The following is a 24328-nucleotide window of genomic DNA, read 5'->3' as shown; positions in this document are numbered from 1 at the left end:
TATTATGTTGGTTGAGAACCTAGTCTATCATATCAAAGCTCATTATTAGCTCATTAGATAGAAGGTAGTGGAATATGATTTTGGCAATAGACATTGATGGGAGTATAACACTCTATTATAACAACATAAGTAGTATTGTGTTGGTTGAGAACCTAGTCTATCATGTGAAAGCTCATTATGAACTCATTAGATAGAAGGTAGTGGACAAAGAAATGCACTTTGTTAACATCAAAACTAATAACCAAGTGGCAGATATCACCAAGACACTAGGTAAATGTTGACTACTCCAAAAGTGCTTTAGGAGTTCATGTGCAAGATCACACTACGCTTGATAAGAGATTTCATATATTTTTATTAGATTAACACTATTACCATGCCTATGGAGTAAGAATATAAAGAGGATAGTGTTGATGTAGTTTAGTAAAAAGTCCATTAGAGATATGAATTAGCTTTTGTGTCCCTATTGTATGTAAGAGAAAGAAGCATGTAGTAAGAGTGAAGAACAAAGAAGAAGGAAAAGACTATTGAGTCTTGCATTCTTCCAATATCAATCTTTATCTTCTCCTCTCTCAATCTTTCATTAAAGATGTTTCAAACTTCACTAACTATCCACCTTCTAAGTAGTCTTTGGTGTTAAATTTGGGTGAGATATCATCATTTACTAGTACCTACAAATATTGCATACTACTAGTACTTGCAATAAGTGATGGATTTATCAAACCAATCTTAGTTACTTGCACATATTGTGCATCCACAGCGTGTACATTACCATTCATGCCACTTTGAAAGCTTAGATATATGTCAATGTTCACAATCATTCTATACATTATGCTCCACATACTAGTGAATATATTCCCTTACAATCCACATCTTGGAGATAGTTTTCCAACTTCTCTTGGTCCCTCAATTTGATTCATGACTTTCTCATAAAGCTCATTTCTTCTCCCACCAATACATTTCTATGTATCTCTCTCTCCTATTTTGGAGTAGTGGATCTATAAGGGTATCCAACTTAAAGGTAACATCCCTGATGTATAAGATAACTAGGCACTACCCTTCATTCTAGCTTCTTTAACGTCGAGCATGAGGGACATGGTTAGAGGCACCATTGTAAAATAGAATTAAAAGGGACAAACACAGGAGAAGAAAGGCCATCATGAGGAAGATATAGACATCACATTAGCTTAGATGTTACGAGAAAGTCCAATTAGCCCAACATACAACTAGGTTGTTCCTACTACCTCCTCTCCACCTTGTGAATAGATAGCATTGGTCAACAGGGGATGAGTAGACATTGATTGTGCAAGAGCGGCATGCAGTCCCACAAGCCAAGGTCAACTATAATGATGTTAAGAAAGATGCCTCCAAGTTGCTCTTGCTAGATGACTCCCAAGTTCCTCTTGCTAGAAAGCTCCCAAGTTACCTCAATGCAACAATACATGTAGAAAAGAGGCTAGGCAAAGATGAAGATTTCTTTGACCTTGGTTGTATTCTCATGGAGTATCAAAGGATTGGTCTTCTTCTACTAAGAGAGAATGTACTAAGACAAGACCTTCAAAGTATTATAATGGAAAATACATTGATGTTTTCTTTTTTGTTCATGATCATCATCTCTCAATAGAATACATAGATGTGGGGAAGTTATACTATGTGAAAGCCACACATTTTGCTCACCAATATAAGGAGCTATAGAGACAAGGAAAAACACAACAATTGGATTTTAAAATGCAACAAGATGAAAGTCTATCCATGTGTAACACTTGGCAAAGATACTATATGAGCGTGCAAGATGGAAGCAACACACTTACACACGAACACACACACACACTTGGAAACTCACACAATGGCATGTATATGATCATCGTTTGAAGCTATTAGTAGCCTTAAATCTCAATCACATGCTTATTTCGTGAAGATAAGGGCATTGTGCATAGGAATACTAGAATACAAGGCTCTTGGTGGCATATACTCAATACTAACCAACTTGATAGTCTAAATCTTCTCTTGTTGACTCAATCTTTTTATGAAAAGTGGTGCTTTAGAAATCCAATTGGCATCCAAGTAATGATCATTCTCCAAGCCAATTCTATGTAAGCTCAATTGCTAGCTATCTCTGCGATTGTTTGAAGGGATAGAAAGCACTATGCTAGAGCCAAGTTTAAACAAATACAGCTTGACCCAGAGCCACCAAAACCTCCATGGTCATGGGAGAAATGATGATTTCCCTAGAAACCAGAGCATCTCCGCCTCATCTCTAGAAGGACCAATGGAAATGACTGGCTCTCTAGAGCCAACATTTTGAAGTTGTTATGGGATAATTGTACTACCACATGCTCTTTGGAGTAGAGAGAGAGAGAGAGAGAGACAAAGAGACAGAGAGAGAGAGAGAGAGAGAGAGAGAGAGAGAGTGTGTGTGTGTGTGTGTGTGTGAAGGACCAAGAAGGTGAAGCTCTTCTCATCTTCTCTTGACCCTCGTAAGATTAGAGAGTTGAGGGATGATTATGGTTGATTTAGCACATTTATCATTTGCTTATTAATGATCACGACTAGCTAGCAAGGGTAATTCCATTTGGGCATTGGCAAAAGCATGATATTTTGGAAATCAATGGTAATGGAGGGTTGAATCAACAATCCCCCTTCAAATGCAAAGTATTCATTTGGTGAATATTGGTAGATGGCCTCCCTCTTGGTTCTGCACTTTCTAGACACAATCTCTAGTGGTTTATGCTGCCTTAGGAAGCATTGAGATACATCACCATTGGTTTCTCTCCTACTCAACGGCAAGAAATATCTAGTCTCTTTCGTTAGAGATTTGGCACCGTGTGGTGGGAATTATTATGCATCCCCATCATTGGGTGTTTGGCAAGCCCAAATTTCCAAATCTTGTGCAACTGCATATGAATATTGTGTTTCACGTCTTGTGCTTCTACCATTGTTGGCATAACTAGACTACCCAGAAAGCCTTCATTTTTACCCATTCCGATGTTGCAAAGTCATATTGCTTGTTTGAAAGGTTGTCTTCATTGGCAGCATGACATTGTGCCACATGGGAGCATAGGAGGCAGTGATGCAGGCTGCCTGATATAGGTAATCATGCTGAATACAGTTGACTAGAGCCGAAGAATGGACCAACCTGTTCTGCCATGCAAACCATGGCAGACCGGTTGCTGGAAATACCATCACAAATGTGGAGCATGGATGACCTGATGGCTGCCAATGATGACCATCTGCCACATGGCAATGTGTCTGAGTACTGGTGAGTAAAGAGGCTGGAAATGCAGTAAACGACAACAACTAATGAATGTATGGACCAACACAATGGTAGAGCTCCCATGTTTCCATCAGATTTTGCTAGAGTTCACAAACCAGAAGATGACAGCAGAAATACACTGACTGCTAACAGTTTTGTTGTTGATCCAGCAAGACTTTGACACAAAGATGAAATCTTATGATTTACTGATAAGCAGCTGTAAAGCAGGTGGTTGTACTAATCATCGCCATTGAACCATGGCCATATCTGATGAATGCACAAGCAGCAGTAAATCTCAGGCTGCTGAAAGCTTTCCAACTCACTAAAGCACAAAAACAATAAAGTGGCTGCTATGCACAGTTGTAACGATACATAGCAGCAAGGACACAGCCACCACAAGCACAAGACCATTTTGAGTATTTGGGCAGGAAATGGACTTGAACTATGCAGGTTTGGATGCCATTCATGGGCTACTAATTGGTTCGGATTAACTATTAGTTTTTGCCTTGTTTTCCAACAACAGAAGAATACCTTTGCAAGCAAGACTAGTTGGAAAATGTTGTAAATGTCCATCCACGAGATGTGCCTTGAAATACATGAACACAAGACTGATGGTATTCTTGGCTGTTTCCTTCATGAATCCCAAAACAAGCATTTGTTCTTTAGAATTAATTGAGGCACTGACAAAACACGTTTGAGAAGCTTTGGAAACATTGGCACTACATAAAAAGGAAAAAATTATGTTTCAGAAAAGTCAGAGTACTACTCCAAACACAGCATGCATGCTTTGTGAGGATGGATAAAGAGCATTAAGGGCTTTTGCAGCTCATCTATGTACATACGGACATTATTTTTCGCAACAAGATTCCTTTACAGTGGATTTCTCAAAGTGCAACTACCATGCATGTAAAAGGACTTGTAAAACAAAATTACTGAGACCAATTAAAGCAACAATTATATTACAAGCATCGAATCATTCCATAATTAGTAAAGCCTTCTGAGTCATTCAAAATAATTAGTAAAGCCTTCTTAAATATGTCATGATGTTTCATGCAATCAGCCTGGTATTTTACGGCCAGCTGCAAAAAGCAAGATGGCAATTAGCTATGAACCATTGGATCTTTGATACACATGTTAAACGATAAGAGCATTATCATTTTTCTCTTTTAGCCAAAGCTGTTAAAAAACAAACTGGATGAAGACGAAGCAGTTAAGCCACAAACAGGATGAGCAAGCTTTCATTCTATATTTGCTAGGAAAGAATGTGGCAGCAGATTCATTGTCAGCAAGACCAGATGTACATGTCATCATTATGGGACGGAGGTTGCATTATGGCGAAACAGTCACATGCAATAGATAAGGATTTAAATGAGTACTCGCAAGTTGCTTAAGTTCAGTAAGGAATAAAAACTTTGAAGAGGACAAAGTTTTCCAAAGATAGCTTAAACGACTTTACTATGGATGCAAATAGATGGATGAGATAAATTAAATAAAACCTATAGTTATTGCAGGCAAATAAGACTTTAACACTAATACTAAGGATGAATGTCAGCATTCATGACCAATGAAAGGGTACATTTCTGATTCATGACCAATAAAAAGGTGCACTTATCAGGATGAAATGTAGAAGACGAAATTGAAGTGGAGTGAATGTCATCTTTCATGACCAAGAAAAAAGTACATTTATCAGGAAAAATGTAGACGACCTCTAACCTGTTTATTACATCACCAATCACTAAATTTACATCTGTAAGGGTGTCTCATAGCTCATCATCTAGAGACATCCAGAATGTTTCTATAAAGTAGCAATATGAGCACTGGTTTTTTTCCATAAAAGAGAGTATATGTACATGTCCATACGCAGAAAGACTTTCATATGCATTGATGCATACTGCATGTGTGCACGCACCAAGTAGCATATTTGCATTTGCTCCCTTTTTTAAAAGGATTAAGGCATGCTGCATGATTTAGTCAGCAGATTTACTTTTGTTCCCTTTTTTGGAAGGATTAGGCATGCTATACAATTTAGTCACCACACAAGAATGCAAGAGGGCAGACATTGATTGAGCATACCATTATCGTCACTAAGTAGACCAAAAAATATTTGGGATGCATATAGAAGAACCCCTCACAGCATTATTGTACCAAAAACCCTGAAATGCCTGGAATCCCAGGGGTTTTGTTTGTCTAAATAGTATGATTTAAGACAGCAACGTATCCATGGTGGGTCATATCTTCTTTCTGACTTAGCACTTCCATAAAAACTACCCTCTTCAAAGCCAAGTAATTTATTAACTTTCCTTTGCAGGGCACCCACTGTTGCACTGTGGCTTTCAAAATTTGCAGCAGGGTGGCCATTGAAGAATCGATCCTATAATACAACGAAAGCAATAATGTTAGGATTTCCCACCAAAGAATTTCCTCTTGAAAATTTGGGATTATGATTTCCTGTTACTTGAATATATGGACCCTTAGTTTGGAAATTCAAGTCTTCCAATGGAGAAGACTGGCTTTTGGCATGTTTATCTTACTTCCAATTTCCATTGCCAAAAAAAGAAAACTGCTCAGCTGCTTCTTGAGATGCCATTGCAGTGCAATTATGTTTACACAATTGGACTGGGGCTTATCTCACTTAGGAGTTTTCACTTTTCTTTATCATTTTAGGTAATCATAGGCTGGAGTTTCTTATGTAATCACAATAGAAGTCATAAAGGCCCTAATTTTACCCCCTTCCATTCGCATAGCTACATATGCACCTTACCCCCAGCTGTCAACATCTTAGTGTTTTTTGACCCTGGTGCTTCAATTTGAATGACTGCTACAGTACAGAAAATCAAACATGCATCACATACTAAATTCTACTCTATCACTTGAACTGCTATGAAAGCACAATTAGCATCACAAAAGATGAGAAAGAGCAACAAGGGCATACTGCATCATCACCACACAGAAATGCATGAACTCTTGCAGTGGGGTCTTCCAAAGTCAGCATAATTCTGTACATGTACTTTGATCGTGCTTCACTGCCTGGTGTATCATGAAGGCCTTTAGCATCTACTGACCACAGTGGTACACATACATCCTGAACTACTGAGGGCATCATGGCAATAACTCTTACAACAGTGCGAAATTTGAATGTCACCTGCAAAAAGGCATGCTAAATATTACCCTTCAAGCACATGTTGAAAAAGTAATGATCCACTTAAATTGTTCAGAGAGACAGCATAGCACTTCCAAGCAATTATCAGTGAAAACAGGGACATCTACTAACTGCAGTGGTTGAACTGCTGAGATCATCATGGCCTCTAAAGCTCTTACAATAGACCAAAACTGGAAGGTCACCTGCAATACGCCAAATAGTATCCCTTCAGGTAATATTTGGAACATTGTTCCAAAGGGTCCTCAAGAGGCAAGGCAGCTGACTACAGAGTATTACACAATCTTGTTAGGATCCACAACTAAACCACTTACAAGAGAGATGGTAGAGCACCACAAGGTTGGTTATTGATAGGATGAACAGGCATCTAATGGCTCTTTTCACAAAGAAGCTTTAGAAGAAGGCACTTCTGGCCTTCCCCTCAGGCAAATATTCAAGAGATGGATTGGAGTATACAAGGGATTGATCCATCTCATCCCCAATGGTACAAGGCGGCTTGGGGTTCATAGACCCAAATAGCCAAAGCAAAGCCTTATTGGTTAAGCTCATTGTCAAGAGAGGAGAGGAGCCTTGGAAGAAACTTTTAGTATGGAGGCTATAGTCCATTATACCTACACTTGGAGGAACATGTCAGCCTGGACCTTTCAAGAGATCAAGACCAAAACCCTAGAGAGGAGCTTTGAGGTCAAATTTGCAGCTGCCATCAACACAGCTTGGACACTTCTTTCATTTGGCCTTCATCGATAACCACCAGCCACAGTTGAAGAGAAGAGAAGGCAGCCTCTTCTCTTCAGTCAGGAAAATGTGCACCGAGATCTCTTTCATTTGGCCTTCATCAATAACCACCAGGCACAGTTAAAGAGAAGAGAAGGCAGCCTCTTCTCTTCAATCAGAAAGATAGTGCATCCCCATATCATGCCTAGCGGAAGCAACCACAAACGATAGCACATGACCAACCCTGGTCATCAACCACATCATCAATATTATTAATGCATTTTTTCGCAATACAGTAAGCTCTTCTTGGCTCTTACACCACCAGCGGTTCGCAACTACACTACTCCAATGAATACTTTTGAATTGCAAGAGTTGGCTTGCTGTTTTTGTCCAGAAGTCCATTTGAAGTTAAGAAGACTGTTTCACTCTAAATATCTTGCTGTCAAAGTGATAGACTCTTAATGGGCTTAGTGGAGAAAGGACAGCCCAATATCTAGCCGTCAAAGTTACCAAAAACCCCTTTTCAATGAGAGAGCGTCCAATGTCACAATGCTACTAGCATAATAATCCGGTGCTTCTAATAACAAACTGTAGCAACTATGTAGCTTATTTTGGTTAAGGCCTGATAATGAGTATTGAAAGTATCCAAACCAGCAGACATCTTTGGGAGATATGCTTTGCAAAACACACACATGCATGCACACACACACACACACCAAAGAGAGAATGGGATAGTGGACGAGGGGCAAATGTAAAACCAGCGCAGGGAGAAGAGAAGATGTTTTTGTCCAGAATCCATTTGAAGTTAAGAAGACTGTTTCACTCTAAATATCTTGCTGTCAAAGTGACAGACTCTTAATGAGCTTAGTGGAGAAAGGACAGCCCAATATCAAGCTGTCAAAGTTACCAAAAACCCCTTTTCAATGAGAAAGCGTCCAATGTCACAATGCTACTAGCATAATAATCCGGTGCTTCTAATAACAAACTGTAGCAACTATGTAGCTTATTTTGGTGAAGGCCTGATAATGAGTATTGAAAGTATCCAAACCAGCAGACATCTTTGGGAAATATGCTTTGCAAAACACACACATGCATGCACACACACACACACACCAAAGAGAGAATGGGATAGTGGATGAGGGGCAAATTTAAAACCAGCGGCGCAAAGAGAAGAGAAGATGATGAGGAAGGCGAAGGAAGCTTGAAGAGGGGGTGGGATGACAAGCAGGACAACCAAGGGATGGGTTCATGCAAGAGCTGGGAGCCAGATGCATGCTGCTAGAAGTGGAGGGGAAGGGCAATCAAAAGGTTCTTATCCATGCCCGGATGCAGGGAAAGGGACATGTGGAAGAGGGGAGAGGGTGCTATAGGGTCAACAAAGGGCAAGGGACAGGGGGATCCAAGCAAATACAAGGAGGTAGACACGACAAACTCTGAACTAGTGTGCTACAAGACCAATGAAGGAGTTGTGAGAATCTACAACAGAAGAAAAACACTAACACAAAGAGAAGCAAAGAGAGAGAGAGAGAGAGAGAGAGAGAAAGAGAGGAAGCAAAGGATGAAGGAAGAACACTCCACTGACTAAAGAAGAATGCCGATACAATGATGATGGACTGATCAGTCCCTGCAAGCAGCCCAAAGCATTAATGAGGGCACTAGATCAGGCTGATGATGATGGCAGTGCCAAGCACAAAGAGTCAAAGTGTCGGAGTGTGCACCTACAAAGGGAAGACTGAAGACTGAAGAGTGTGTATCTGCCAAGTAGGGGGCTGGCTATAAATAGCCAAAAATTACCTAAATATGGCCGACCTACATCAGGGGAGGTCATCAATGCTAGCTGACCAGCAATAAATGCTGGTCAATGAAGGGAAAAATGCCAGAAAAATAGGGGTGACCTCGAAAAAATCCCAAATGACAATGACAATGTCTAGCAAGTGTAGCCAGCAGACTGGAAAGTAGTAACTGGCCTACGAATTCACGCAGGAAGCTGACAAATAAAGAAAATGCACCTAAACTACCAGAGCTCCTATGTCTCCATCAGACTCTGACAGGAGCTCACAACCAAGATATGATAGGCTGGCATAACTATGATAGGCAAGCTAAAACCCCCTCTCAAATCGTAGGAATGTCTAAAGACCCAACAACCTCATGTGATGAAGCATATAAGTCTTGGGCAAAGGCTTCGTGAAGAAATCCATTGCATTGTCCTCTATGGGAAAGTAGGCCACCACTAACTTGGAATCCAAGATCCGCTATCAAACCTAGTGGTATTGAACCTCAATGTGCTTCGTTCAAGCATGAAACACAAGGTCCTTTGCCAAAGCTAGAGCACTCTAGTTGTCCACACGCAACTCCCTAGATCCAGACTGGGCGACTACACCTCGTGCTTCCAAACATCATTCATGACACACAGACACACTTTGTCCAGGATAGGAGTATCCTAGACAATGTATTCACCTTCTTTGAGGCGACAGAGTGGGCTCAACACAACGGGCAGAGATTGGCCGTACTACTCTTGGATTTCAAGAAAGTTTATGACAAGGTGGACTAGGATTTCCTAGAGGGCACCATGGTGAGGATGGGCTTCCCCCAAGCTTGGATTCACGGGGTCTCCGCACTTTATAGATCGGCCACCAGCAGGGTTCTCGTAGGCGGTAGGCAAGGGGAGGTGTTTCGACTGGAGAGATCCGTTCGGCAGGGATGCCCCCTAGCCCTGTACATGTTTCTACTCTTTACAAAGGCGATGTCTCACCTCCTCAGGTCAGGTGTGAGCGAATTACGCGGCCTCCGACTTCCCGTGAGAGAGGAGATTGAGTTGTTAGACATCGAGTATGCAGATGATACAACACTCTACATAGAGCACGATGAGTTGATGCTGGAGAGAGTGAGGCTAGCTCTTGAGGTGTTCTGTTCTGCAGTGGGAGCGAATATCAACTAGTGAAAGTCGGTTGGTTTTACCACAGACCCGGACTCTAGCAGGAGGTGGGGCGTCCACCTGGGATTTAGATGGTGAGCAGAGGGCACACTGTCTGTTACCTAGGGTTCTAGGTGGGACTTGACATCACTCCCGCCCAGCAGTTTCTTCCAGTCCTTGATTCTATTCAGAGGAAGCTGACCTACTGAAGCATGGCTCGCCTTTCACTAGCAAGCTAAGCCCTGGTGGTTAACCAGGTCCTCCTAGCAACGGATCGCCTCATGTTGGTGGTTCTCCTCATCCTACTTAGTACATCTTCACCACCTAGTGCCAAGCTTCCTTTGGTCCGGGTCAAACGGCTCCAAGGATTCGAGGGCCATGGTGGCGTGGGCAACCATCATACAACATCGGTTAGAGGGAGGGCTTGAGATCATAAACCCAAAGTATCAGAGTATGGCCCTCTTGGGAAAGCTAGTTGTCCGTGGCCTCACACTAGGAGGGCAGACTTGGAAGGTCCTATTGCAGAAGAGTCTTCAGAATTGTAGACTGAAGCTTGGCAGTGATTGGAGGCCGTCCCTGAGATGGATCTTCATGTCCGCCCAGATCACCCCCCCAGATCACCTTTCCTACGCAACTGTCTCCGCGTGTAGCAAGGCCTCCGAAAGGCCCTAATCCAGAGCCCCCTAGGCTGCCAGGAGAAGATAGACCATCGGCCGATGGTCTGGAACCCCCAGGTCAGAGATTGGGAAGAGACACAAATTGGGGAGTGCCCCCACATCCAGTGGGCTGGTTGGGAGGCCGGCCCGCCGGCTCGTACCATTAGGACATGACAAGAGGTGTACAGGATGGTGGACGAGGAGGTGCTGCAATGAGTATCAAGTTGCCAGAGAGGAGTGGAGTTGAGGAGAAGGGAGATAGACGCAACAATACCTCTGGAGTGGCTTGCTACCCCGATACAAGAACCGATACACCTCGGGGAGCTATGGGCCGCTAGGCTTTCACCAGTAGGTATCCCGTTACAGGTGGCAAGTAGAGTGAGAGATGACCCGTAGGGAACTTTCTTCGTTGTTTAGAAGAGGGGGCATCTAGCCCTTGACAAAGGGCAACAGGATGAGAGGATAGCCGCCCTTTCGTGGAGGAGGGATCAGGTGGTGGGGCTTCAAGGAACAAGGGCAACTAGACCCCTATGTTTTTTGGATGGAGCTCAGAAAGTGGCACCTTTGGATCTGGGAGGGCAGACCACTTGATGAGCTGGAGTGGGATCCAGGAGAGTGGCTATAGCGGGCCACTGCGGTCCCCAAGAAGCCACCTAGGTTCTTGGAGTATATTGCCAGGATTGGCAGACAGGTACTGATGCAAGAGGATATGGATTCGACGCCGTCACGTAGCAGGCACTGGGCGGAGCACACCATCACGGAGCCTTTCCGACGGACCTTCTGGCACGGATAGTTGAAGGTCGAGGAGGGTATCGTATTTCTTATGGTTGGTGGCACATGGAGGCTTGGCGGTGGGAAGTTCGTTTGCCCAGATGCAGGAGAGAGACTGTAAGCGATGTACACAGCAGCCTTTGGAAACCCCAAAGCACTGCCTTTGGTCGTGTGAGGCAGCCCAGCTCGTGCGGAGAGGTGCTTGCCACATCCTTCACTGTAAAGCACCCAACCTTGGATGTATCTCATGGGAAGCATTCTGCTAGCATGCAGTCAGCTAGGGCCGTCACCTTTTGTATGAGGCCGAGATGCAAGATACGATATTCATTATCGAGGCAGGGTCGTGGGCAGTGGTCAGTTTGGAGGCTCTACCCATGTGCCAGGTACTGGAGCCCATAGCAAACCACTCTGAGGTATGGGAGATCGTAGGGAGTCTTACTGGTTGGCATATCTGGAAGGCGCAGTGTCAGGAGGCTTTTGGTGGAGAGTGACTTTTAATACAAGCGACCTTAGCAGAGGTCTGGACCTCCATCATCCACTCCCTCTGCGGCTGATGGAATCAAGTGCAGTGCGGCTGATGGAATCAAGTGCAGGGCGAGTCCAGGGCTCGTCAGGAGCTACGATGTCATTTCATGCGCACTTGGGGCGGCCAAGACCTATTTTCCGTGATGTAAGCAGGCAGCCCCTGATGGCGATACACCCCCCCCCCCCTCCATGGCTTCTTGTCCCCCATGCCCCCAGACCGCCTTGAGAGGCTTGTATACTTGATCTATTTGTGACTTCCATCAGCCCCAGCTAGTTTGTTGAGCATGAGCACTCCATTGTAATCAGTTTTTTTGAGTAATATAATCAGCCACATTTTACTTGCAAAAAAAGTTCTATCTTATTTACTAATCCAGAAATGAAATACTGTTGAGTTACATAAGGGAAAACAAAAGACATTATTTAACAAATGGAATACTGTTAAGTTATTGAAGTGAACATAAACGAGAGTACAACAAACACATTTTCTACGTTCATTATGACTCATAAAAAGTGTCAAGCCATGCCAGAACAGTAGAACCTTCTTCCTTTAAAAGAAAAGATCACCTGAGGATGAATCAAAATCTCCCGTAATGTGGAGAATGGCACATGTTCATAGTCTGTTACTGGCAAAAGATTACACAGTTGTAAGTTTTAACTTTTACATTGCTGATCAGGCAAACAATGATGTATTTTTTCTGTATGACAAAACAGGCTTTCACAAAGTACGGGAAACCCACACCACACAACAAAAATCTGCACAAAGTAAATGAAGGACCTATCCATCTCGACCAGTTTGGGCCCTTCTAGAATTCAGCTGTCCTAGGCAATTCTTTTTTGTTGAGGTCTTTCCCAGGAGTTTGCTATTTCATGGTTCAAATATATGAGTTTAATTGAATTGAGCTCCTAACTCTCCCTAAGATTAAGTATAGATTGACTATGAAACTCACAAAGTTCCCCTATAAGTTGGACATCACTCCCAAATGTCCTGAGAAATGGGGGACTCCTATAGAATTTGGTCAAAAGTGATGATGACTCTCACCAGCATTTGAAGCTGATCACAGAAAGTAGAATGTTTTCCTTTCTATTTGAAAGTCTTGAAATAAGAAAGAATACCTGTGATTGGCTGTAGGGGTCTGGGAGCCCATTGTGGTAAGCATCCATCATCATTCATGATTCTTTCTGCATATGACCTGCAGTAGTATATCGAAAAAGAATCTAGCCAAGAATGCAAAGACCACTACATAGAAAGTAGCTATCTAGCAATTACTGAAAGATTGAATTCAATCAGTTCTATAGGTACCTTTCGCATTTCTTGACAAACTCACAATTTTCTGAAAGAGAACAAATCTTGCTCCCATGCCCAAAAACTGCTTCATACAAACCAGCCTGAACTCTGCATGTTAAATTACGAAACTTGACCCAGCTTCCAGGTGCTGGAAGACGCAGAGGTAGTTCTTCTGGTGGAATATCAGGAACAACTGCCAACACTGTTCCAAGAGGTGGAAAAGAACGCATAATGTCTCTAGACAAGGAGTTAATGGTACTTGTTCTTGTTTCTGCTGGATTCTCCTGAACTTCTCTGCCTTCTGCATCCAGCCTTAACAATCACAAATAACATGAAGAATCATGGATCATATTACTAGAAACAAAGATGTCCTTGAAGGAGATAGATAACAGACATTCCAGTTGATATCTGCGATCGAAACGGTACCTTGCCTGCTTTTTACAATTCAGTTGTTATAAACATGGAACAGTTGCCATGTGATAAACTGAGGGGCTTAGAAGGGATCACTCTTCCACAGAGTGTTTAGTTGATAGCAATTAGCCTACAGCATGAGGCTGACATGGACGTAGTTGCTGGTTTGAAAGATCAGTCGAGGTATAAGATATATGAAAAGAGATGCTATAAAATATCTTTCTTGATAAACATGCAGCCAGTTGTGAAAATGCAGCCATGCAATTTCATCTCCTTGTCCTTGAGGACCAAACTCTTTCATCGGGGTGATTGCTCCCACCTGATGGACACTAGTTCTACCTAAATGTGGTGGGTTGCACAAAGTTTCCTCTTCCCTTGGAAACGGAAGTTTTGCTACCTATAAGTCCGATCCAAAGAGTGGCCAAGGAGGAAATAAGGGGAGATTAAGAATCCAGCAGAAGAGCATAGGATAAAGGGGCCAATAAAATGATGCACTCGAAAGCAAAACACACCCCACCCTAACTTACAAAGAATTTTGCATGAAACATACATCATTTTAGCTACTCAAACCTTTGCCAGAAATCCATATACATTGATTATAGATCCAATGAGAGTCAAACAATTGAGCCATATCATATATTTTATATGTTTGGATTTTTTAAAACCGTAAAATAGTGCATCCTTCAGTGTCTTTGTATCAGCCCTTGATTGTCACTCTTTTGTGAACCCTTCACTTTTTTTTTTTGCAAGTAAAGTGTGGCTAATTATATTACTCTCTCTTTTTTTTAAATAAAACTGATTACAACGAAGTGCTCATGCTCAACAGGCTAGCTAGAGCCAGTGCAAAGTCACAAATACATCGTGTGTACAAGCCTCTCAAGGCAGTCAGGGGGGGATGGGGACAAGAAGCCATGGGAAGGAAGAGGGGGGGGGGGGGGGGGGGGGTGGGGTGGGGGGGGGGTTTAATCCCCATTCGGGGCTGCCTGCCTGCATTACGAAGAACAAGTCCTGGCCGCCCCAGGTGCGCAAGAAGTGAAAATGGAGCTCCTAACGAGCTCAAGACTCCCCCTGCACCTGTTCCCACTGGCCGCAAAGGGAGTGGATGATGGAAGTCCAAAGCTCTGCCAAAGTCGCATGTATTAAAAGGCTCTCCCCGCCAAAAACCTCCTGATGGCGTCTCTTCCAAATGTGCCATTCAGTAAGACTCCCTACAATCTCCCATACCTTAGTGCGGTCTGCTATGGGCTCCACTACTTAGCGGCTAGGTAAAGCCTCCAAGCCGACCGCTGTGCAGGACCCAGCCTCAATGATGAAAATCGTGTCATGCATCCCGGCCTCATAACAAAGGTGATGGCCCTGGCTAACTGCCTACGAGCAGAAAGCTCCCCACAAGATACATCCAAGGCAAGGTGCCAAACAATGGAGAATGCGGCATGCTCCTCTCCACAAGAGCTGTGCCACCTCGCATGACAAAAGGGCAGTGCTTTGGAGTTTTCAAAGGCTACTATGGGCAGCCTTTACACCCTCCATCTTGCTGCATCTGGGCTAGCGAACTCCCCACCGCCAAACCTCCATGTGCCAAAACCAATAGGAAATACGATACCCTCCTCAGCCTCCAGCTGTCCCATAGGTGGCGCCAAAAAGTCCGACGGAAGGCATCTATGATGCTGTGCTCCCGACTACGCGAAGGCACCCAATCCATGTCCTCTTGCATCAGTACATGTCTGCCAATCCTGGCTGTGTACTCCAAGAACCTCAGTGGCTTCTTGGCGACCGCAGTGACCAGCCATAGCCACTCTCTAGGGTCCCACTCTAGCTCATCAAGTGGCCTGCTCTCCCATATCCAGAGGCACCACTCCCGAAACTCCTCTCGAAACACATAAGGGCCTAGACGCCAGGCCTTTACTTGAAGACCAACCACACAAATTCTCCTCCAATGACAACTATCTCCTCATCTTGCTCCCCTCTGTCAAGGACCAAATGCCCCCCTCCTGCATGATGAAGAAAATCCCGTAGGGGGTGCCACCCACTCTACTTGTCACCTGTAAGGGGATACCTGCTGGTGAAAATCTAACGGCCCATACCTCACGAGGTTCTACCGGCTCTCGAATCGCAGGGGTAAGCCACTCCTAAGGTATCGCTACGTCAATCTCCCTTCTCCTAAGCTCAACTCCTCTCTAACAACCTGATGCCTGCTGCAACACCTCCTGGTCCACCATCCTGTACACCTCCCACCAAGTCCTAATAGTACGAGTAGGGCCAGCCTTCCAACCAGCCCACTAGATGTGGGGGCGCTCGCCAATCTGTCTCCAGTCCCGATCTCTGACTTGGGGGCTCCAGACCACCAACTGCCAGTCTATCTCCTCCTGGCATCTTGGGGAGCTCTGAATTAGGGCCTTATGGAGGCCCTGCCACACACGAAGTAGGCTGCGGAGGAAGGAGGATCTGGGGGGCGTGATCAAGGCCGTCGTGATGAAGATCCATCTCAACGATGGCCTCCAATCACCGACAAGCCTCAGTCTGCACTCCTAGAAACCCTCCTGCAATAGGACCTTCCAGGTCTGCCATCCTGGTGTGAGCCCATGGACTACTAGCTTGCCCAAAAGGGCTAGGCTCTGGAACTCCAGGTTATGATCCCAAGCCCTCCCTTAGACCGATGCCGGATGATGGTCGCCCATGCCACCTTGGCCCGAGATAAAATTCTGCAATAGGCAGTGAAGCTGAACTATATAAGACAAGGAAAAGCACCAATACGAGGCGATGTACCAAGCGGTCGCTAGGAGGACCTAGTTGACTACCGAGGCTCGCCCTGCTAAGGAAACGCTGTAGTACTCCAATAGGTCAACTTCCGCCTGATAGAGTTGAGAAGTGGAAGAAAATACTGGGCATGAATGATAGAGTCCCACCTAGAACCCTAGGTATTAGACGGTCTGCCCTCTGCACATCCATCTGAATCCCGAGTGGGCACCCCACTCCGTCCTAGAGTCCGGGTCCGTCAGAAAACCAACCAACTTTCGCCAGTTGATTTTCGCTCCCGCTGCAATAAAAACCTCTAGAGCTAGTCTCACTCTCTCCAACATCAGCTCATCATCCTGTATATAAAGTGCAGTATCATCAGCATACTCTGAATCTAACAGCTCCCTCTCCTCCCTCACCGGAAGTCGAAGGCCACGTAGCTCGCTCACACGTGACTGGAGAAAGTAAGACATCGCCTTTGCAAAGAGTAGGAACAAATATGCGGCCAAAGGACAGCCCTGCCGGACTGATCTCTTCACCCAAAACTCCTCCCCCCTCCTACCACCTATGAGAACCCTGTTGGTAGCCGATTTGTACAGTGCAGAGACCCTGCGGATCCATGCCTCGGGAAAGCCCAACCTCACCATGGCGCCCTCTAAGAAGTCCCAGTCAACCCTACCATAGGCTTTCTCAGAATCCAGGAGAAGTACAACCAATCCCTGACCACTGTGCTGGGTGTAGTCAGTCGCCTCGAAGAAGGTGAAGACATTGTCCAGGATGCTCCTATCATGGACAAAACCCGTTTGTGTGTCATGAATGATGTCTGGAAGCATGGGGCGAAGTTGCCTACCGATCATCTTGGCCAGTGTCTTATAGGCCACTGACAACATGGTGATCGGTCTCCACTAGGATAGCTCCAACCGGTCTCCCCCTTTAGGGAGGAGACTGATAAGACCTGCCGATACACTCCCTGGCATCCATCCTGACCTGAAAATCTCCTGAAAGGCTAGTAGTAGGGGGTCCTTCACCACCTCCCAGTAGGTAGTGAAGAAAGCCTTAGAAAGACTGTCCTCTCCCGGGCATTTATGCCCATCCTCTGCATGGAAAGCCTCCTCTAATTCCCTCTCTATGAAGGGGTCTAGGAGAGAGCATCCCATCTCCTCTGTCACAAGGGACGGGATGTGATCCCAAACCTATTGTCTACAATGCTCTCCTCTCGCCGAGACTGCCTCCTACTGGAAAAGGTGTCTATAATAGTCAATGTGGCAATCTCCATCACCTCATCTAGGCTAGAGCGAATCCTCACATACTGATCCCAGAGGCTACGAATTTGATCTCCTGATGTGCGAGGCTGATGCACCTGCAAAAACTCCCTACACATCGTGTCCCCCTTCCGTACTCCAAAAGGTTGCTGAGGTACAGAAGGAAAACTCCGAGCGCCTTTCCTTGAGGCCGGCGAGGGCTGCCCATGAGTGCACCTCCTATGCGTGGAGAGTGGGATCCCTTGGTGCCTCTTGGAGTAGTCTCTGGGTGGCTGCAAGGTCTCACCGGAGTGCTCTCTTCTCCTCCTAGCTCTGCTACGTTGCTTGTAGGGCTGCCTCCTGGCAGATCCTGCTCGACTCAGCTAGGACCTCTACAACCTCCTCTGCCATCCGGTCCCTTCTGTCCCACTCCTTGGTCCAGAGTTGCTCAATCTTCCTCCTCACCTCCTCCCTCCTGTAGATCGACTCAAGGATCCGACAGGATTGTGTGTCTAGGGCTGAAATCGGGGCATCGAGTGTCAGGAGAACCGGGCAATGATTAGACAAAGTGGTGCCGGCCATTTTCCCTACTTGGCCTCCACGAGAGCACCCCCACTCTACCACATAGAACCTGTCTAGTAGCTCCAGCAACCTAGCCACCTGCATCTCCAAGAGAAGTCAAATGACCTCTCCCTCCTATGGAAAGCTAGGTCCCTCCAAGCATCAGGTGCTCCTACTGCGAGGAGGAAGACCTCCCATGCCTCCTGCTCCTCCCCTACCATACCCTGGTAACTTCTACCTCTACCTTGCTGGTCCTTTAAGGCCTCCAGGTTGTTGAAGTCTCCTCCAACAATCCATGAGTCCACCTCTGGGAGTCCTGTTGTGATCTCCACCCAAAATCTGCTGCGTGCCCTAACCTCAGTAGGGGCATAAACATTGAGGACTCCAAGGCACGAGTCCCCAATATCCAATCTGATCCATAGAACCCTCCCTGCCACAATCATCCCATGGTCACGTACACAAGCAGTGAGGCTCGGGCCAAAAGAGGTGCATACACATCCACTCTTGCCGTGGGCACCGATGCCATACTCCCAATACGTGTATGAACTGCCTAAGAGTACCTTCCCTACCCAATGGGCCTAGGTGGGGGTGAGCTTAGGGTCCTGCAGAAGTAATATGTCAATCCGTCCGGCACAAGGACACGCTGCAACTTGTGCCGAACAATCAACTTCCTAGAACCACATGCCCCACTATAGTGGCGGCTATTCACATTCCAGGATGCAAGATGTAGACTCATAGGAAAACCTGTGACTAACCAAACAGGCATTTGTTCGGTGTGGAAGCTGCTGATGAAGAAGAAGAGCTATGTGGCATGCAAATATGCTTTGCCGCAAGCCTGGACGGTGAACTCCATTCCCCCGTGGTACCTTCACGTTGTACCACCAGGGCATCTATCAACCAGGCTGAGCAGCATGACTCTATCCACTGGTAGAAACAGGCAGCCTGTGCCAGGGGCCACTCGATTACATCCATCGATGCTCTCCACTTTGGAGGGGCTCAAAAGATAATGCTCAGATGTGGAACCTCGGCACCAACCCACCAGTTAATGTCCATCATGCAACCTGGACACTGCTGGGAAAAGAGTACTAGTCCTCCCATCCACTGGAAGATCTGGTCTGCCACCTAACACTTCACCTCCTCTATCTATGTCATCGTCCAGTCTCCTGAGTGAGGGTCTGAAGGAAGAAAGCATAGTTTGGTCCATCCAGTAGTGCTAGTAAATGGACCTTGCTGCTCCTTGACTTGCGTACCACAAAGATCCCCACCTCCGAAGGTAGTGGAAACCCTCTGCCCTCCACTGCCCTCAAATAGGACCACGGACCACTGCAAAAAAAACTCTAGTGGTAGCAGCCATGCTTGTCTCACAAAAATGTGACGGGCAACAGGGATAGATGAGCTGGTGGCTGTGTCGGAGGGGGTGGCTAGGCTGCTAATGAGGGGAGGATGTAGGTGTACAGGGCTCATCACCTCCTTTGGGAATGGGTGGGAGAGAGGAGGGGGGTGGTGTGGTGTGGTGTGGTGTGGTGTTGTGGGGGCTGCAGCCCCTCAATCTCGAGTGAGGCAGCCTATGACACCTCCATGGGTGGTGGATGTGGAGGTCTCTGGTCCTGCCGGGTAGGACGACCGAGAAGGGGGCTGCGGGGTGCTCTGCCGGGGGTCCGTCGTTGCTTGCCCTCCTGCTCCCCGCTGCTATGGCTGTGTCTAAGGGGCTGACTGCAGCCCCCCCTGCCGTCTCCCTCTCTATCGTCTCTAGACCCATGTAAAACCCTCAGGGTCCACCTGTAGGCCTATCGGCGAAGCTACCTTGGCTCCGAAGCGCATACAATCTACTTCTTGATGCCCAAAGTCATGGCATCGTAGGCATTGCCCTAGCTGCCCAGTCACAATAACCTGCTGCCTAAAGGAGTGTCTGCATGCCTCAATCTCCAGAAAATTTGGTATATTCTTTGTATCTCTCATAGCCACCCGTACCTTTGGGACTCCTACGGCTGTCACTGCATCCGCGAAGAAGGCAAGAAGAACTATGCCGAAGAGCCATCCAAAGTCCTCCACTGACTGGCAATACTCTACTGCCAATCAAGGGAAAAATAAGGAGACCAGATGTCTAAGAAACCTGTTATGGAGCGCGAATGCCTCCACTATGAAGTCACTGTACCAAGGAACCATGTAAACAATCCCCTTCGTGGAGACATACAGTGAGCTATCCACTAGCTCACGAGCTGTCTCCACAGAGATCCCTTGACCCATGAGAACTGCCTCCGCAATCTGCACTGTGCCAATGCGCAGCGTGGAGTGAAGTCGATCCCAAAGCTACGCCCTAGATAGGGAGTGTCCTACGACCTGAGCAAAAATCATTCTTTCTTTCAACTCTAGCTCTGTGGCATGGACGGCTAAGAGTTGTTCCTTAGAGAGGATGATGCGCAAGGTGTTTGACTAGCGGGCGCTCGCAAAATGCACTAGCCAGACGAGGCCGTAGTGTAGAGGAGGCAAGGGGGAAGCAAGGCAAGTGGGAGAGCTGACGTAAGATCTTGCCTGGTGGGGGGAAACAACAGGGTGGGGGTGGATAGTACGTGGGTAGCTCGCCGGGGGGAGCACAGCAGTAGCGCGACGCAATGCGCAGGACCTTTTAAGGATCTCCTACTAAACCTTTCACATATAACTCAATCTACTTGAAAAATATAACAAAATACCTGAAAATTTGTTATTTGTGTGTCATATGATGTATAAAATATAACTAAAATAAAAATGTTATATATCTCACCTGGATTAAAAGGATCCAATGGGATTGCTCATGTTGCAATCATTAGGGAGATGGAGCTTGAGCTACTAACTAAGAAGTGGACAACTTATGATGGATATTCATTTTAGAACAGTTATTGGGTACACCCACCTTAGCATTATCCTTTTGTGCTACTCAAACCGTGGCAACTCTCTATGGACATGGCTAAATGCCACAGGCAGCCTTTTCTCAAGAGCATTCAAAATGTGACAAACACAAGAGTCAGATTGATGCATAGATTACATGGTCTAGCGTAGCTAGAGAGCTCATCGAGGTCACTATGGAATTGTATGTGCTCATCTGGGGAATTTTGGCATTGTATAAGCAAGTGGTTGCTACTAACTATCAAACTATTATTGTTGGGCAAACATTAGCTAAGTTATATGTTTCCATCCTTAAGCAGGAGTTAAGCAGAAGGGTGGAGATGTGGGGGCTCATAGCACACGGACAGGCTGGTTTTAGGAGAGGCTACTCTACTCTACATTGGATCACATCCTCACACTTAGAGCAATCATTGAGGAGGGCATAGCTCATGGCTGACGAATCTTTTTGTTGCTTCGTGGATTCCCACAAAGCCTTTGACACAATACCGAGAGATGGATTGATACATAGACTACATGCTATGGGAGCGTCTAAGGAGCTTAGTTGGGGAATTCCGACATTGTATTAGAGGATCATTGGTAGAGTACAAACACCAAGGGGCATTTCAAATCCTGTACATTCAACCATTAGGGTGAAGCAAGAATGCCAAGGAGGACTCTCAGACCTGGTCTCTAGCACCATTGGAGTGAAGCAAGGATGTTCTCTCCCCCCTACATTCTTTGGTCTCTATATTGACAAGATAAAAGATCACATCACAGGAGGACACAGTGGTTGGGTGGAGATGGTAGGTATACTTGTCTCCATTATGCTTTATGCTGACAATATTGTTTTGGTCTTTGGACCACAAGAGGATCTATAGCAACATCTCCACTTCCTTCATGACTTTTAAACACAACATGGATTGCCATAATCTTGGGTAAACCAAGAACTTGATCTTGCACGCATCCGCACCTATAATGAGGAGATCAGTCTTCACTCTGTTGAGATACTTGCAATCACACCTACTCTAGTCCCTTTGTATAGGACAGCTAGGCTAGGAAGATGAAGTCCATTCTAGGAACAGAGACAAAATCCCATACGCACAGTGGATGTTAAGTGCTACCAAAGAACTCTATATATTGTTGTACTTGACTATCACTTTCATATAAGATAAATACAATATCATGATGCTTTCCTCTTTCAGTTAGTGTCATTGTCATTGTCTGTCTAATACACAAGAATGTCTTTATGAGTTCAAGTCTCAATCTTGAAACCTAATTCACTTGTGTAACAGTTGTCTCTTCTTTGTCTATGTCATCACTACCTTCCAACCTCCATAGCTTTGCCATGCTCTAGATCCGCATCTTTGACATGGTATTAGAGCTCAGCTGAGCATGGCTTAGCTCTCCTCTACTCTCTCTCAGCTCATCTTAACCTCAGGTCAGCTCATGGCTCCATTTCTCACCTCCATCTCTACTTGACCTTCCTTGGCAGCCATAGCCAGCCTGCACCCTGCCTGCTTCAAGCTCTTGGATCTTTCTCTAGAAGTCATATCTCAACCTGCTCTCTTCTGGACATTTGTTCCTTGACTCCCAAGGCTTCTCTGTATCACTTAAGAGCTTGACATTGGCCGCTCCATAACTCAGCATTGACAATTTTCTCAATCTCTGCCCTGTGTCTACCATAGCCAAACTAGACCTGCAGTACTTGGAGCCTCCATATCTTTCTCTACAGTCCTTATCTCTTTACGTTTTCTTCTGAGAATATCTTCTGCACTCCTAGGCGCAACTGCCCAGCACGAAAAGCACCAACATTGTGCATCGTACGGCTCGTCATTGTTGATCTCCCCAAACTCGCGCAGTTTTTCGCAGATGTCTAAACGACCTGCTGTAGCTCGGCATAGGGGCGGCCATTGAAGGGGCTTTTATGGGGCTTTAGTAGACCATATAGTGGGCCAACTCCAGCTAAGAGGGCTCTTAAAAATTTTACTTCTACGAGCTGCTACAGTGGAAAAAACAGTCGGATCCAGGAACCCTAAACTCAAGCAGCCATTGCTTTGATCTTCAAGCTCAAAAATCCATCAGTTTCTCTCTCCTCAGGACTCAACAAAGCCCTTGCCACTCTGATTTGATCAACTTTCCCATCAAATCATCAAGGAGGGGAGATCTTGAACATTTGGAAGAATTGAAGACCAAGCCACCATAGCCACTTTAATTCAAGCTTCTTCCTTCACTTCAAGCTCTTGCTTCCTCTCAATCAGCTGAAGCATTTGTTACTCAGATCTATTGTCCCAGCATCAAATCAAGGAAGGGAAGAACCTGGAAAGATCGACAAAGGATTGAAGAACCGAACAGGAAGATTCAAGCTCAACATCAAGTCGGACATAGTGTGTTTTCACACTACCATTACTTGTGTCTCTTGACACATTATAATCTGCTCTTTCACTTGTAAAATCTGAGAATCTTGGAGCTGATTTGCTGCTGCTCCAGCTCTCCAGCATGGGAAAAGACTCACCGACAGCTCGGTTCAAGGGAGTTGGGTTTCAAACCTGGCAAACCCGCATCAAGCTCATCTTGATGAAGAAGGGTCTCTGGGCCATCACAAATGGCAAAGAGAAGAAACCTCGAGATACGGACCTTGCAGCTACTTGGCAAAAGAATGATGACAAAGCCCAGGCCATTATCAAACTGGAGCTAGACGACAGCTATATCCACCATATGGATAACTGTGAGACCTCACAGGATACATGGAAGAGACTTGACACCTTGTTCGATGCACAGTCTAAATCGTCAAAGTATGGTCTCCTAATTGAGTTTTTCAAGCTTGAAATGAAGTCTAGCACATCACTTGCCACACGTCTAAATTACATGGAATGACTTCTAACCCAATTTGCAGGAATCAACATTAAAATGGAAGAAGATGTTTGCATTGGTGTTCTACTTAAGAGTTTGCCTCCTGAATATAATAATGTATCAATAACTTTAATCAACATGCTAAATCCTGAACTTGTTGATATCCAGGCATCACTATTAGAAGAGGAAAAGAAGCTAAAAACTAAGGAAGAACCAAGTACCTCTAGAGATGAGCATGCATTATATGTTGGTAACAGGTACAAAGGCAAGAAGGACCAACTCTTATGTGACTTCTGCAAAAGGACCGGACACACCGAGAAGTTCTACCACGCAAGAAAGAGGTCCCAAAAGGCCTATCTAGTTGCAGTCCAAGAAGAAGAAGAAAATGGAGCAAA

At 45.4% G+C, this 24328-nt stretch overlaps 1 protein-coding gene across 3 annotated transcripts in view; it reads right to left on the bottom strand.

Annotated features, from left to right (window-relative positions):
* Positions 1-4899: 4899 nt before the first annotated feature.
* The window catches only part of LOC148027557 (protection of telomeres protein 1a-like), a 187800-nt gene continuing 168371 nt past the window's right edge, over positions 4900-24328 (bottom strand). Inside the window, exons 6-10 of one of the 3 annotated variants that reach the window (XM_087689290.1) lie at positions 13288-13584; positions 13101-13177; positions 12552-12610; positions 6183-6392; positions 4900-5621 (exon numbers count right to left, since the gene is read on the bottom strand). In XM_087689290.1, the coding sequence (XP_087545416.1) occupies positions 5379-5621; positions 6183-6392; positions 12552-12610; positions 13101-13177; positions 13288-13584 (886 nt within the window). In that variant the 3' untranslated portion in view covers positions 4900-5378. The remainder of the gene's footprint in view (positions 5622-6182; positions 6393-12551; positions 12611-13100; positions 13178-13287; positions 13585-24328) is intronic. The other 2 variants (XM_087689291.1, XM_087689292.1) reach the window with 2 other exon arrangements.

This window comes from Lygodium microphyllum, chromosome 12 (assembly GCF_053477565.2).
Source record: "Lygodium microphyllum isolate KBCC chromosome 12, Lygodium_microphyllum_v1.1.10, whole genome shotgun sequence".
In the NCBI taxonomy this organism is placed as follows: Eukaryota; Viridiplantae; Streptophyta; class Polypodiopsida; order Schizaeales; family Lygodiaceae; genus Lygodium; species Lygodium microphyllum.
Note: the sequence above shows the minus strand (reverse complement) of the source record. Positions and strands in the feature narration are given on the sequence as shown.